This window comes from Prunus avium, chromosome 8 (genome assembly GCF_965620075.1).
Source record: "Prunus avium chromosome 8, drPruAviu1.hap1.1, whole genome shotgun sequence".
In the NCBI taxonomy this organism is placed as follows: domain Eukaryota; kingdom Viridiplantae; phylum Streptophyta; class Magnoliopsida; order Rosales; family Rosaceae; genus Prunus; species Prunus avium.
In genome coordinates this window covers 29,886,460-29,902,259 of record NC_142291.1, presented here as the reverse complement: position 1 = coordinate 29,902,259, position 15,800 = coordinate 29,886,460, and the positions used below count along the sequence as shown (strand labels likewise).

General features: G+C 37.1%; 1 protein-coding gene and 1 long non-coding RNA gene across 2 annotated transcripts; one reads left to right on the top strand and one right to left on the bottom strand.

Moving 5' to 3' along the window:
- Positions 1-381: 381 nt before the first annotated feature.
- LOC110753483 (uncharacterized) lies at positions 382-1,235 on the bottom strand. The gene is made up of 2 exons (XR_002526178.2): positions 873-1,235; positions 382-734 (listed from the first exon to the last, which is right to left on the bottom strand). It is a non-coding gene; the product is annotated as an uncharacterized LOC110753483 (long non-coding RNA).
- An 11,880-nt stretch (positions 1,236-13,115) lies between these two features.
- Positions 13,116-13,652, top strand: LOC148292515 (uncharacterized). Its single transcript, XM_088245846.1, has one exon. The coding sequence runs from the start codon at positions 13,116-13,118 to the stop codon at positions 13,650-13,652; it is 537 nt and encodes a 178-aa protein (XP_088101972.1).
- Positions 13,653-15,800: the final 2,148 nt, after the last annotated feature.

The following is a 15,800-nucleotide window of genomic DNA, read 5'->3' as shown; positions in this document are numbered from 1 at the left end:
GTTACATTTGTGGCCGTTACTATTGGCTAAAGTCACGATTAAAACCATTTCGTAACAAATTTTGTTGACATCCTATTGCTCCAAAGTGGGCCCCACATCATATCTAATCAAATTATACTTATATTTTATTATTTGATTTGATTTGACTGCGCTGTCTAACATCATTTCATTATCCTTTTTTGTTTTAAAATAGAAACCCTTTCCATTATTATTTGTGTTATATTTGTGTATTATATTTTTCACAATTATAATAATTTCCAATTCCTTTTTATTTTTATTTTTATTTTTAGCTGAAATCCAGATCCCTTACCGAAAACCAGGTTACAACACTCAAACCAAAATACCCAGCACCCAATTCTTTGCTGAAATCACAATCAAAGCTGAAAAAATCTGAGTCAAGACCCATATTATATATATATATATATATCATCCTTCCATAAGAGTTGAAACTTTAACCAAATAATTCAAACCAAGAAACTTAAGAAGAAGAAACCAAAAGAAAAAAAATTCCAGACACAGTCCAGCTACATATGTAGGAAACAAATGTTGTTCAAACACCAAACCAAAGACAAAGGCAACAGGATCTAGGCCAACATCGTTTGAAACACATGAAGGTCAGACTGACGGCGTTGACGTTGTCGTTGGTTGGGCTTCAACGTGGCTGTTGAAGAGACAATCGGATCTGTGTGAACAATGTCGGCGTCGGTTGGGCTTCACATGTAAAAAACTCTGATCTGAAAAGGATTTCAATAGAAGGTTGAGAGATAGTAGCTTTCCAAATGAGTCTCATAAATAAAACCCACACATAAATAAACCCAAAATCATTCCTGAAATTAAACCCACATGAAAACTTGAAAAAACAAAACCTTTACCTTTCTAAGGAGATATGCGGTTCAGATCTGAATATTAGCCCACGAAAAGGATAAGGCCAGGCCAGACAACAACTGGTCTTCGAGGGAGAGCGGGAAGAAGGAGAAGAAGTAAGAGAAGAGAGAGGGACGGAAAAAAGAAAAAGAAAAAAGAGATATATGGGAGACGCGCAAAGGAGGAAGAAGAGGAAAAAATTGCAGAGTGACAGAGGAAGAAGCAGGAAAAAAGGAAAGAGAGATAGAGAAGAAGAAGGAAAAAATAAAAATAAAAAGAGAGGGAGAAATGGAAAGTGACGGAAGGAAGAAGAAGATGGGAAAAAAATAAAAAAATGAAGGCTTTGGGAGAGATGAGCTATGGGGAGAATAAAAAATAGATTATTATAAATAAATTCAATCCTAGACATGTATTTATAAAAAAATTCACACACTATTTAAACATAAAAACACACCCAAAATTAACAATTGTATATTTTTTGGGTGTGTTTATAAATAGGTTTTGAGTGTGTGTAATGATGGATTTTGGGTGTGTTTATAAAGTGTTTTGGGTGTTGGATTTTTTTATAATTTCAGTCCCATTTTGGGTGTTTTAGTGAAACCCTCAATAAAAAATTACAAAAGAAAGGAAAAGAGGGGTTGGTTTGGGCGCCTCTTCAGATGCAAAAGAGCCTTGGTTAGTGAGAAAGATTTCATCTACATATTTTTATTAAATTGCCATTGTAGGAAAGATTATCCTCTTATATTTTATTACATTATTACTATTCATGTGTCAGATATAATAAAATTTATTATATTTAAATCATTAGATACAAATAATGGTGACTAATTTGGTTAAGAGCATTCACCAACCATATTTGTCACCAAATAAATTAGTTACTTAAAAAAATGTGACTATTGCTTCCTTTTTTGGTAGTGATTCAAAACTCTCCCCAATACAACGCGGTATCTGTTTCAGTTTCAGACACGAATACTTCCGTTTTAGGTACTGCAATTCTGTATTTTAACAAACTACTTTTGTGCGTTTTTAGGTACTGCAATTCCTATATTTTAACAAACTATTTGTTTAACAAATGAATCACCAAGTCTGCCCTACAGACTATAGAGGGTTGTTAAAATACTTATGTCAATATTTTACTAATATAGTGCTAAGTTGCCCTACTAAGCATTAGTCACCTCAAAAAGCACCACATCTCGAAAGACTTAATCACTTAAATTTCTATATTCAACCTGCTACTAAGAAAATATAAAGGCGTATAATTTCAAACACTTTCTGCATACTATTTTTCTTGTGATGAGTAAATTTAAAGGATGGGAGATTCGAATTTGGTACTTCTTCCGAAAACTTAATTGTTACTTTGGTTAATTAATTGAAAATAGTAATATCAACGATTGAAACAATGAGAAACAAATTATAGAAGAATATGGCTAGTAATAAAATCTCATAAAAGTAAAAAAAAACAAACAAATTATAGTCCGCACGTTAGGACGTACCAACTTTTTCTTTCCAAAGCATGCACTTGGGCACCTTTTTTTTTTTTTGTACGAAAAGGGATTTCATTAAGAGGCAAAAGCCACAAACAGAAGCAAACAAACTAGGCCAGCACGCACTCAGCCAAAACAAGCGAGTGAAGAGGCTAACTTAGTACAAAAAATAGATAAGAAACATTAGTTTGGTGGTCCTGGAAGACCATCCGCTTCCAACACTCCCTGAAGAGACGGTGGTGGCCTTTCAGCCCAGCAAATTTGCGCCACCGCTCTGATGCCAATACTAGCCGCTGCGTGAGCCGCTTTGTTGATACTTCGAGGAATCCAACTCCATTCAACACTCTGGAATCTGTTGGCAAGCCTTCTAATTTCCAGAATTGTGGGAAGGATGGACCAAGCACCATTGTTAGTCTTTCCTTCAACACTCTGTTTTAAAATAGTTGAATCTGTCTCAAGCATTACTTTTGAGAAACCCTTCCTCTTAGCTAAAGATAAGCCACGAAGGGCAGCCTCAGCTTCAGCATGAAGAGCCGAACAACAATACAAGTTTTCCGCCAAACCACCACAGACATTCCCTGCTGAATCACGAATTACCACTCCCACTCCAGAGCGATTACTTTCCTTAATCCAGGCTGCATCCGTGTTGACCTTCACAAAACCATCACTTGGGGGAGTCCAGGCTCTCGTACTGATAAGAGAAACAAAATCAGAGTGGGTGGACTGGGAAACATTAGCTTCAATAAACTCATTTGCAGCACTCATAGCCTGATCAAGCACATGAATGGGATGAAGTTGCCTTCCTTCAATCACAAATTTGCAACGGGCTTTCCAGATTTCCCATAGAATGAAACTAATGATGGTCATAGCACCTTCATGTGATGTATTGGCTCTGACTTTGCATGGGAACACTCAAAACTTAAACATGGCATTCTTGTCTTTTAGTTCGGAGGGGGTGTCTGCGTGCCAGCGCTTCAACTTACAATCAAATCTCTGAAAATTATGTACCCAATCTAATTGATTAAGATTTCATCTTTTACACCCCCAATTGGATATGTCATTTAGCAAGAAAAATTTGGGTTCAATTTTTTTTTTTGAATTGTTGACGATTGGTTAGAGGGAGTCTCAACAAAAAAAAACGAGGTGTTTGATACGCTATTAAGGGAGAATCATTTATAATTAAGGAAGTTAATGACATGATTGAAAATAAATATGAAGGTAATAACATGTATTGTAATTTAGTAATTAATAATACTATGACAAATATATTTTACATGACAACTTATTTTAAATTTGAGTTTTAAGTAGACATTTAAAAATAGGTGGACATGTGTCTTGTAGAGCAAGTAATCCGACCTAAGTGCTTAAAGGCAAAACTAAACACATAAAAATATGACAATATCCATTTTCTTCTTTGATTCCACTTGAAATCTAGTCATTTAAGCTAACCTAGTCTAGTCCTCTGCACACGTGGCCTAACCTACACTTTTTCATTAAATTTTTGCCGACACAGTTCCAATGTTAAAAAGGGGTAGAAATTAATAAAAGTTTTAAATTAATATAACATTTGATATTTTTTTTTTTTGGTGCAAAGGAGGGCAAACACCCAAACAAAGAAACAGCAACTATAAGGGAATTAAACGAGGACTAGCCACATTGCTAGTATCAGCAGCAAGGACAGTACTAAGAAAGGCAGGCTCCGAGTCAAAAATATGAGGTCCAAGAGGGAGATCATAGCTTTTGGTAGCCAGAAGATCAGCATCACGATTTTGCTCACGGTAGATATGGGTAAGAGAGCAAGTCCAGTCATCATGGAGCTTCAGATGACAGCAGTTTAGAAGACTAAAAAGAGGATGATCAGACATAGGAGCATTCTGAAGGAGGTCCACCACAGAGCTAGCATCACATTCAACTTCCACAACTCTGAGACCCATATTCCAAGCCAACTTGAGGCCCCAAAAAACACCCCACAGTTCAGCCTCTAGGATTGTCCCAACCCCAAGATTCACAGAAAAACCATTTAACCACTTGCCAGTGGAGTCTCTCAAGATACCACCAGCACCAATACAACCCGTTTCAGTTTTCCTGCTACCATCAGTATTGATTTTACAGATCCCCTGCATGGGGGCAATCCAATGTAACTGAACCAGACGCATCACAACAGAATCAGGAGTATGATTACAAACAGTAAACCAGTCCATAGCATAATTCAAAATTATTTGACGAGAGTTAGGCGGAGTCGAAAAATTCTGTTCAAAGACCACCTTACAACGCCATTTCCAAACAAACCAAACATAAACTGTGAAGACCAACGACCAAGGAATACTATGAAAGGTTCTGTGGGATTTTAAGTTTTTAAGAAGCCAAGAATCAAAGTCAACCATTGGGAAATTAGGAGCCTCAACATCCTCCCAAAAATCCTTCCCAATTAATTGAGTAGTAGTGCTGTCAATAAACAGATGATCAAGGGATTCCACATGAGAGGAGCACCTCGGACAGGAAGTGTCCTGACCAATCCCCCTCTTCTGTCTTTGAACATTGGTAAGAAGTTTCTTATGACAAAGAACCCAAAGGAAGGTTTTAATTCTAATAGGAATGTGAAGCTTCCAAATAAAGTTCCAAGACCACGTCAAAGGATCATCATTAATGGTGGAAATGTCATAGGCTGTTTTAACAGAAAACTTACCATTAGTAGTGAGATTCCAGATGCATCTATCAGGACCACTGTCTTGAAAACCAGCATGCACACAAAGGATCAAGTGGACAATATGAGCAGGCAGACGCTCCAGTAAGCAATTAACATTCCATGTGTTGTCTGCAAAAAAGTCACTAACCTTAAGAAGGAGCATATCTTCAGAAATGTCAATAGTAGCATATTGGAACAAAGGCCCACAGCTAAGCCAATTATCAGTCCAGAATCTGATATGATCACCAGAACCCACCCTCCATTTGGTACCATGAGGAATAATCTGAGCACCAAAAAGGATACCCCTCCACGCACTAGAGCTACAAGAAGTATAGCTATCATTGGCAGCCAGAATATCACAATTCCTGAGATATTTGGCTTTAAACACTTGAGCCCAGAGACCATGATCATCTTGATGCAGTCTCCAAGCATTTTTAGCCAGTAAGGCCTTATTCATCAAGGCAGCACTTTTTAGACCCAAACCACCAGTGGCTTTTGGATTACAAACAGTCTTCCAATTGACTAAGTGAACCTTGGCCTTATCATCAGTATGACCCCAAAGAAAGTTCCGGTTCAACTGGTCAAGCTTGTTACACACCGACATAGGCAATTGAGCAGTTTGCATAGTGTAGATAGGGATGGCTGAGGTGACAGATTACATTTGATTTTATCTTGTATTAAATAACATCAAATAAATTTTCTATACTATTGGTACAATCTTAAAAAATATGGGCGCATTATAAATAACAAATGGTGCATGGGTACGCTTGGTGCACTATAGAAGGTGCCATCAATTCTATACTATTTTAATGCCCAACCATGAGCGGAGAAAATGACCCCCAGCTCCCAAAAAACGAAGAGTGCTCTCTATACTATATATATATATATATATATATACGTGCGCCATGCTTGTAGTGAACAGCGCCATGCTTGCGATGCTACCCCGTGCCGATCGAGATCGGGATGTCCCGATCAGAGTTTTCGACAACCAGAAGCTCAAGGTTTACGAGTTCAAATTATCCAGCAGACAACGGGGCAGATACAAAAAGCCAGTTTTCCAGTCTAGAGGATGGAGAGTGTTTGTCAATGATAGAGGGATTATAGCTGGGGACTTGCTCTATTTTTGGGAGGAGGATTACCAAATTCATGGAACTCGATATCGCATTGCACTCAGTGGCGGATCCAGGATTTGGAAGTTGAGTAGGCAGAAATTACACATTGCATGAATACGTGTACGGATATGCTGATACAGAAAATTTCCAAAAATGCAAGGCACCAATACAATAATTAAAATAATATAAATAGCAAAATTAATATTACATCCTTCATGTTATAATCATCCTAAGAAAAAAATATGAATCAAATGCATTTTGATTAAAAAAAAGATTAATACATGTAAAAACAATTACAATCTATTGCTAAAAAAACTACACTCTAGTGTTCAAGAAATTGGATGTCCAAACAATTTTATCCAATCCAAAATAATCATAGTCCTATACCACTTATATATAATCACGTGATTCTTTACTACTTTTATCCTTCTATCCCCCACTCCCCTTCTTTGTCTTTTTTTATTATTATTTTTTTCACTTTTCCCTAGGCTTGTCGATTCCTTCTTCTCTCTCTTTTCTATATTTTTTTTCTTCTTCTCTTTCTCGTTTCCTTCATCTTGTTGCTTCATATCTAACTATTTTTATTTCCTGACCATTTTCGGGTAGGCAGCTGCTTACCCAAAACATGGCTAGATCCGCCACTGATTGCACTGTACAAGCCAGATCTTTTTCCTCATCTTTAATAATTCCAATCAGGTGTTGTATGGTCCTACTGGTAGAAGCAAAGTGTATGGATTTCTAAGCTAAACTCTCATCTGTCTTTCCCTCTCTTAACGTATAGTATAGGAATGTCTTCTTTGTTTTGAGTGCAATATCTTCTTTTAGGAGAAGCAAAAGTTCTATTTTTACTGAAATTATCCGTTTGGTGAGTATTTTTAACTGATACAAGTGTATTTTTGGATGAATGGATGCATGTTGCTTTGTTAAGGCTTTTTGGATGGTGGCCGGAGTCGCCGGAAAATGCTCCTAAGCCACCGACACTTCCAGTCGTTTCAGCCACCAATTCTTGGGTTTCAGCCACCAATCGTGCTTGAAAAGGTCTCTGGATGACGAAAAAATCTCCCGGTCAAAGTTCGGAGTCGTAGAGAGGGAATAGAGAGAAGTCGGGGAGATAGAGAAGTAGCACGGAAGAGAGAAAATGATGTGTAAAAAATCTTAGCATGGATATTTAAATTTTAAATTCTCCAAAATTACTATTGGTCTGGGGCTAAAAGTTTGGCAAAGAAAAAGAAAAACAAGGGACCGATAAAAGCGTTGACAACTTAATGAAGGAATTTCAAATTCTGAAAGAAACCCATATGATTTGAAAATAAGGGGAAAGAGGTAAATTGACCTTTGTCGTCAATGACAACACAGGGTCTTTCGAACGGTGATGGAAGATGAGGAAGCCAGTCCCTCTGTGTCGTCACCATCCCAAGAGAGAAGTAGAGGAAACGAAGATGAGGAAGTTAAACTCAGGTTTCATTTTTCTTTTTAAATTATTTTATTAATATAAACCCCAAAAAAAATATTGTACTATGAATCTTACCAAAAAAAAAAAATCGTGTTATTTGAATTTCAATTTCCACTTAAATTATCCCAAAAAAAAAAAATTTAAACAAATAGTCTAATCTGATGTTATCGTGAACAGCATCAAACACAGTATAACTTAGTCTGACTATTTATCCGCAATAGCACCAAACACCTTCTAATATTATAGATAAACAGTCAGTACTCTCCGAAACAGATTAATACTATCCGACAGAAATTAGTCAGTACAATCCGACGTACCAAACAAGCCCCAAATGACTAAAAAATAAAGGTAGGCGTGGTCTGAATGGTCTTTTTATATATTGGCTGCATTGCTTTACCAATCCCACCCCTATTTGCAAATATCTAAACTCCCAGTTCACTTGAACTGAATCAATGTTAAAAAAATTAAATATTAGCAAAAGTTGGATGCATGAATTTTCAAATATTAGCAAGAAGAAAGGGTGCAGATACTTTGAATGTAAGCAACTATGGGTGCCAAGAAATGAAGGTGGCTGAGACTTTGGGTAGTGGGTAAGCAGGGCCGGCCCTTGGCCAGGGCAACCAGGGCCACCGCCCGGGGCCCACGATTGAGAAGGGCACAAAAAAAAATTATATTAGCTTATATATATGTATATGATCAGACAAAAATATATATATGTATATGCAAAACAAAATTATAAGTACTCATAAAAAAATAAAATAACTAAAAGTAATGGGTATGGCTACATTATATTGCCCCTATGCTCAACTGGTGTACATATTACCTTATTTTCATTTTCAACATTTAAGTAAATGTCTTTGTCCTTTTACTTTCATTTATTTTTATATTACTCCATTTACTTAAGTTTACAATGTAAATAAGGAAGTACCCCCCATTTAGATTCAAATAAAAATACTAGAAAATCAAATTCCTACCAAATAAAAATATGAAAAATCGGTTTTAGTGCAAAATACGATTTATGCTAAAAATGATGGCTCATTAAGTCAATATATACTTCATACTAAAATTCCATAAAATCAAGTTTTCTTATTTGATGTGTAAGGAATAAAAGCCGCCAAAAATTATCTTGAGAAAATGATTATTCCGAAAAACCATTTTTCATACTTAGTCCACCTTCGCTAAAAAAATTATGGGTCACCTCCGCTAAAAAATTTATGGGTCTGCCAACCAATGGTGGCAAGCATAAGAATTCTCTCTCTCTCTCTCTCTCTCTCTCTCTCTCTCTCACCCAAAGCACGCATCCCCTCCCTATGTTTCTCTAAACAAGGATTTTCTTATCAGGCTTTTGGTTTTTGTCTCAAATGGTGAGGAAGGCTATTTCAATCGATTCTCATACTTGCAAATTGCAATACACTAGTTAATGAGTTTTGTCAAATTGGGTCGGTAATTATTTAGAATGGGTTATGGATAATTTGGTTTGATGGGGATTAGGTGTCTTGAGAGCTAGCTGGGTGGGTGGGTGCTATTCGGCTTCTGGTAGATGGTGGTTGCTAGGTGGCTGGTGGTGTTTGGGTGGTGGCTTGTTTGGTGCAGCCTGGGAAGGAAGTGATGAAGTTTTTCATGTTTTTTTAATATTCTAAAATAATTTTTTAAAATTGTTAACATCCATGTTGGATTTACACTTAAGATGAGTTACATAAGTCCTTATAAGTTATTTTACAAAAAGATAAACTTGTCTTTAAAATTTTAAAGATATGATGGGTGGGAAAATAGGATAAGATGATGGAAATAGCAGCACTCAATTAATTATTTGATTAAAAAAATAATAATTTATGAATAAAGGGCACACTCTTAAAGTTTTGCCCTGGGCCTTCAATCACCCAGGGCCGGCCCTGTGGGTAAGGGAGGGGGTGTGATATGATGATGTGGTTCAGGGAGGAGGGGGTTTGGGTCGGAGAGAGAGAGAGAGAGAGAGAGAGAGAGAGAGAGAGAGAGAGATGTACCAAATCCCTCATGCCCAACTATCTTGGATGGATGCTTTTGCTAAATGATGTCATCCCTTTTGCTAAATGAAGTTACCTTTTGCTGCATGGAGGAAACAGTCAATTCGCCGACATTATAATTATTTTAGTGTTGCCACATAATTAACTAGTAAATAATATATTAGGCTCATTTTACTGCCGGTATTTTGGATATTGTTAGAATACTATCAAGATTGATTTCCTGTTTAAGCATAGAGTTAAGGTTGAGATAGCTGCGTCGTATCATTATCAAGGAATTAATGCAACAGAAGAATCAACTTAACTTAGATTCAAGTCCTCTAGGTCATCCTTTGGACCAGTCAATGAATAAATGCAATTCCTTCTGCATATTCCCTAATTTTAAAAATGTGTTTTGATTCATTAATTGTAAATTGTAATATCAACGAAAAAAAAATAGTAATATTGTCTTATTAGTTGAATTAATTGTTTATGAATTCGCAAGCATGAAAATACTAAATTGTCATAATCTTATGAAGATTCGAATTTGGTACTTCATCTGAAAACCTAATTTTAAAAATGTATTTTGGTTCATTAATTGTAAATTGTAATATCAACGATTGAAACAGTGAGAAATAAATTATGGAAGAATATGGTTAGTAAAAGAATCGCGTAAAAGTAATAAACAATGATAAACAAATTATAGAAGAAAATATAGTGGGCTTTAATTTAAATGTGGGGATGAGCTAAATTTATATGTTACAAATTTAGAAGAAATTTTAGCCCACGTGTTAGGACGTACCTACCAACTTTTTCTTTCCAAAGTATGCATGCACTTGGCGACCTTCATGTGATGTAATGGCTCTCACTTTGCATGGGAACAGTCAAAGTTAAACATGGCACTCTTGTCGTTTGGTTCGGATGGGGTGTATGTTTATAAATGGGTTTTGAGTGTGTGTAATGATGAGTTTTGAGTATGTTTATAAAGTGTTTTGGGTGTTGGGTATTTTTATAATTTCAGCCCCATTTTGGGTATTTTAGTGAAACTCCCTTTAAGCCTTAGTTATCCAGTATAACTAATGCTTTTATTTTATTTTATTCCTAAGCAACTCTAAAATAGAATTATAGGGACAAGAGCAAGTTACATCGAAAAAATGAAACTTAGCAACTAAGGCTTATTTTTATTTTTATTCTCATGTCATGCTAATAAGCAACTCTAGAATAATATTATCGGGACAAGAGCAAGCTTGAGGGTTAGAGTTTACATCGAAAAAATGAAACTTAGCACTACAGTATAAATGATTGGGAATGGATTATCACCATAAGCTTAATTTGGGCTTCCAATCATTACATGATTATATGTTCCGCATAATTAACTAGTACATAATATATGTTGTAATTAAAATATGTTTGATATTGGACGCTGAGTGTTGGGGTTTATATTTTGGTCTGAAGCTGGCAGTGGCAAAGGGGCTGTCTAAACTTATTGTGGAGTTGGACTCGGGCTGTGGCTGTTCAGCTTATCCACAAAGCTGATCACTTGGAATGCCATCCTCTTGCCCCCTTAATTAATAGCTGCTGTGATCTAATGAAGCAAGTTGGGGATTGTGTGGTCCAACACATTTACAGGGAGATAAACTGTGTCGCAGATAGGCTTGCTAACTGGAGCCACAACCTGGACCTTGGTGTTTGTGTCTTTGATACTGCTCCTCTGTGGGCAAGTGACCTGTTGGATGAGGACTTGATTGGGATTCCCAGATCCCGTTTGTTTTGTTCTAAGGTCTCTTAGGTGTTTGTTCCTGGGGCTTTGTCCCCTCTGTTTATCAAAAAAAAAAACTTATTAATATATAAAACTAATTAGTATTAGTTGAAAGACAAAACATTATAGTAAATGCGTTGAATTATCAATTTTTCTGTTCCTGTCTCGCTTGCCTTTTCAACTACAGAGGCCACCTAAATTAATTGTGACTAGGTAAATTAATTAAATGTATTTCCAGATGTGGACCATCCCCTCCGACACCCTCCTTAACTTTAAAAACAAATTATTAAAATAATAATAATAAAATGATCAAACCCAACCCCATTTGCCATCCCACACGCCAGCCGTCGCCACTTCACACTCTCTCTCTCTCTCTCTTCGGGGTCAAACCCAACCCCGTTAGCCCATCCCACACGCCAGCCGTCGCCACTTCACACACAGTCTCTCTCTCTCTTCGGGGTCTCTCTCACCGAAGATAGAAAGCAAATAATCAATAGAATATTTATTAATTAACCAACCAAAATCATACTATCCATTCATCAACCTCTCTCTCTCTCTTGAAGAAGGCATGATAAGGAAAGCAATTTGACCAAAACTAGAGATGGAATCCGCACTAAAAGCCAGGCCCTGACACTAAAAGTCAAATCTGTAAAGCAAGGTTTTGACACTAAAAGTGAAATCTTTAAAGAAGCTCTCTCTCTCTCGCTCTCTTGAGTGTATTCAATCTTATATATATTGAGATGTTCCTACAACAAAAAGTGCAACCGACCAGAGCAGGACAGAGAGAGAGCTCCATGGAGCTTGATCGTTTTGAGAAAGTGTTAAAGGCCTCAGATGTTAAAAGACTTGTAGTGACCACTCGAACTAACTTAGGTATCAGAGGGCCTTTGGCCAACACCCCCGGGTGTGGTCTATTTACTCAATTTTTTTTTTTACAGGAATCGAGAAGGAGAGAAAAGGAAGATCGAAGGTTGAAGGATCCAGAAGCGAATATTCGCCCGTGAGATTATTTGCACAAAATAGATCTTCGGGGCCCCCAATGATTTTTTCAGCTCTAATGGTAGAGTATGCGGAATGAGATGGTTTTTTTTTTTTTTTTTCTCTTTCTATACAAACGATACATGTTGTAAAATATGTCTGATATTAGGCTCATTTTAAACATCGCCTTCAGATCTTATTAATGCTATATTTCTCATGATAATAATATTTCTACATTAAACTTATATCAAAATAATTAGTACTAGTTAAAATGACAAAATAATTAGTACTAGTTTAAACAAAAGTAGAGATGGAAAGCGCACTGAAAGCGAAGGTACGTGTGAGGCCCGTTTTTTCTTCTGTACACGACCAATCGATCATTGGCTTCTATTTTAGGGGTGTATACAACGTATAAAAATTTCTCCTAGATATGAGATTTGAAAAAACGTGTCACGTATGCCTATAAGGGAAAGACCAATTTGGTCCATCTAAAGCATACTTTGAGTCCCCGTTTCCAAGGAAAATGACAAAAAAAATGAACTGCGGACGGCATACTTGAGTATGCAGTCTGACTTTGACATTTCATCCTTTATTCTTAATATGGCCTCTTAAAGCGTGTTGTATTTCTGCCTTATTATCAAAGGTTCACATTTCTAAGTAATAATTAGGGCAATTAAATTGACCAATTGAGTAAAAATAATAATCCCAGTTATTGAACATATATATGGTTGTCTTTTTCTTGTAAAATTTATATTGGATGGGTAGTTACTGCCTTATTCAATGGGCTGTTAAATAGTCAGATGTTAACCAATTTCCAAAGAGTTTGCGTTCTGTCTTTGGTGAGTTTTATCTCGTGGGAGATATGGAAAACAAGATGCAAATTTATTTTTGAGGACTTTACAATTGATCCCAGAAGTGTGGTGGAATATGCTGTCTCAGCAGCAGAAGAGTTCGAGGCGGTAAGGTGTCAAGCTGTCTCCACTGGGAATGAGGCTAGTGTTTTGACCTCGACAACTGATATTTGGAAACCGCCTGTCAGTTGTGTAATTAAGATCAATTTCGATGCTGCTTGGAAAAATCACGAGGCAGGCTTGGGTGTGGTGATGAGAAATCAGAATAAGGAATTCTGCTATGGTTTTGCTAGTAAACGCTATTGTAATAGTGCTTTGAATGCAGAAACTGAAGCAGCCATTGAGGCTCTAAGATGCGCAAGACTGAGAGGCTACTCTAGGTTAGTAATGGAGTCAGATTCAAAAGTCCTCATTGATAATATCAAGGGTAAAGTTTGCACGAAGGCATGGACCATTCTCCCTTACTGGATGAGATTAGGCGCCTAAGTGCAGGTTTCTCTGATGTGGAATGGTGTTGGATCCCTCGTGGAGCAAATCGAGCGGCTCATGTGACCGCGGCGATAGGTTTAAGGGCGGTGTGTCCGCAAGGATGGGCTAACCAGCCACCTCCGTCCCTAGTGCGTGTTCTGGTTTCTGATGGACTTCCAAGTCCCCCTTAAATTGTATTTTTTATGTTGTTTTGTCTCTGTGGGGAGAGTTTTGGTTTCTAGACTATGCGAGTTTAGCAACTTTCCCTGAGTCTTAGTTCTTTGTCTGTTTGTTTTCCTCCGTTGGTTTCAATGAAAGCTTCTTTGTCCAAAAAAAGAGTCAATATAGTAACAAACAAACAAACAAATTAATAAAGTCGACCGACCACCCAAGACGGTTTTTGATAGGGCTGCACACGGGTCGGGTCGGATCGGTTATGGGCCCAAATCGTACGCCGAACCGGGCCATGTCAGCAGGCCCAAATGGTGAACCGCACACCTGTTTCTTAAGCCCATTTTCGAGTTAAATCGAAACTCGAATTAGGCGGGCCGGTTTGGTTCGATTTGGATGTCTGCCGAGGCCCAACAAAAAGCAACAATTGTAGGATTTGTTTTTTAAAGTTTTCCAGGCCCATTCTCCTTTTTTGGTAAGATTTCTAGGCCCATTCTTCTTTTTTGGTCAGATTTCCAGGCCAATTCAAGTTTTAGGGTTCCTTACGTTTTTCTAGGTTGTTTAATTTTGCATATTTAAAGGACTTGGGAAAGCTAAGGATTGTGGGCTTTGTTGAATAGAGGAACATGCACTCATATTTGTTGGAGTGCCTGCAATTTCCATTGGAGATGGCTTGCATCCCTGTATCCAAAATAAAATAGACTGTTGGCACTAAAACTGAACAGATAGAGATGAGTGCAACTTACAAGCGAGATGGACGATCGAGAGATCGATTGAGTGTTGGATGCCGATTCTTCCTGTCCTTGGATGCTGATCCTGAATAGAAAGAAGTCGAGACTCGTAAGGTCTATGGAATCGGTGTGGAACCAGCCTAAGACCCTCCGATGCCGAAGTACGTTTGGTTTCTAAGAGCTATTGCTGTTGACAATATATTAGTATATAAGTCAAGCTGAAAAGTCTTACCCCTGTACTGTGGTGAAGGGGTGTATTTATAGAGGGCATTTTGTATGCTTAGAAATTATTGGCAAGTGCTATGCTTAGAAATTATTGGAAGAGTGTGCATTGCATGGTTCACTAATAATTGTTGGAGTCAATGCATTACGTGGCTTGTACGTGTGAGGCCCGTTGTTTCTTCTGTACACGACCAATCGATCATTGGCTTCTATTTTAGGGTGTATCTACAACGTATAAAAATTTCTCCATTTTAAACGTGTAACGTATGCCTATAAGGGAAAGACCAATTTGGTCAATCTAAAGCATACTTTGAGTCCCCGTTTCCAAGGAAAATGACAAAAATAATTAGGGCATACTTGGGTATGCAGTCTGACTTTGACATTTCATCCTTATTCTTAATATGTCCTCTTAAAGCGTATTGTAAAATTTATCTTGGATGGGTAGTTACTGTGGTGAGAGACAGGGACGGCCCCATTACTCATTTGTGAATAATAATTTCTGCATGGGAATGTTTGCAACCTGTTGACAAAGTCAGTACTTTAATTTTCAAATATTCAAATAGTGGTTTCGTCCCGCAAATTCATTACTCAACCCCATTCAAATAGTGATTAAATTTACTTTGGTGTGCATATTAATTCACTAGTAAATAGTATATGTTGTAAAATATGTCTGATATTAAGCTCATTTTAAACATCTCCTTCAGATCTTATTAATGCTATATTTCTACATTTAAACTTATATCAACATAACTAGTACTAGTTGAAATGAAAAAAAGAAGGCATGATAAGGAAAGCAGTTTGATTGCGAACTTGGACTCCTCGAAGATGATATGTCTGAATTATTACGGAGTCTTGGAATGTTCAATTGTCATCAAAAATTTGCTACATGTTTTCCTAATGACTGAATTCCTTTGTGTTTTTTTCTCTCTTTTTGAACAGATGAATTAGTTGCAAAGGTGCATGCATGGATGGGAGTACGTGTAGGCCCGTGGTTTGATTCCAACTAAACTAGGATAGTCTTTCCTATATATCAAAGATAAGG

What these genes read in the sequence shown, in the direction of transcription:
- LOC148292515 (XM_088245846.1), top strand. Translation starts at nt 13,116, where the DNA reads ATGTTAACCAATTTCCAAAGAGTTTGCGTTCTGTCTTTGGTGAGTTTT.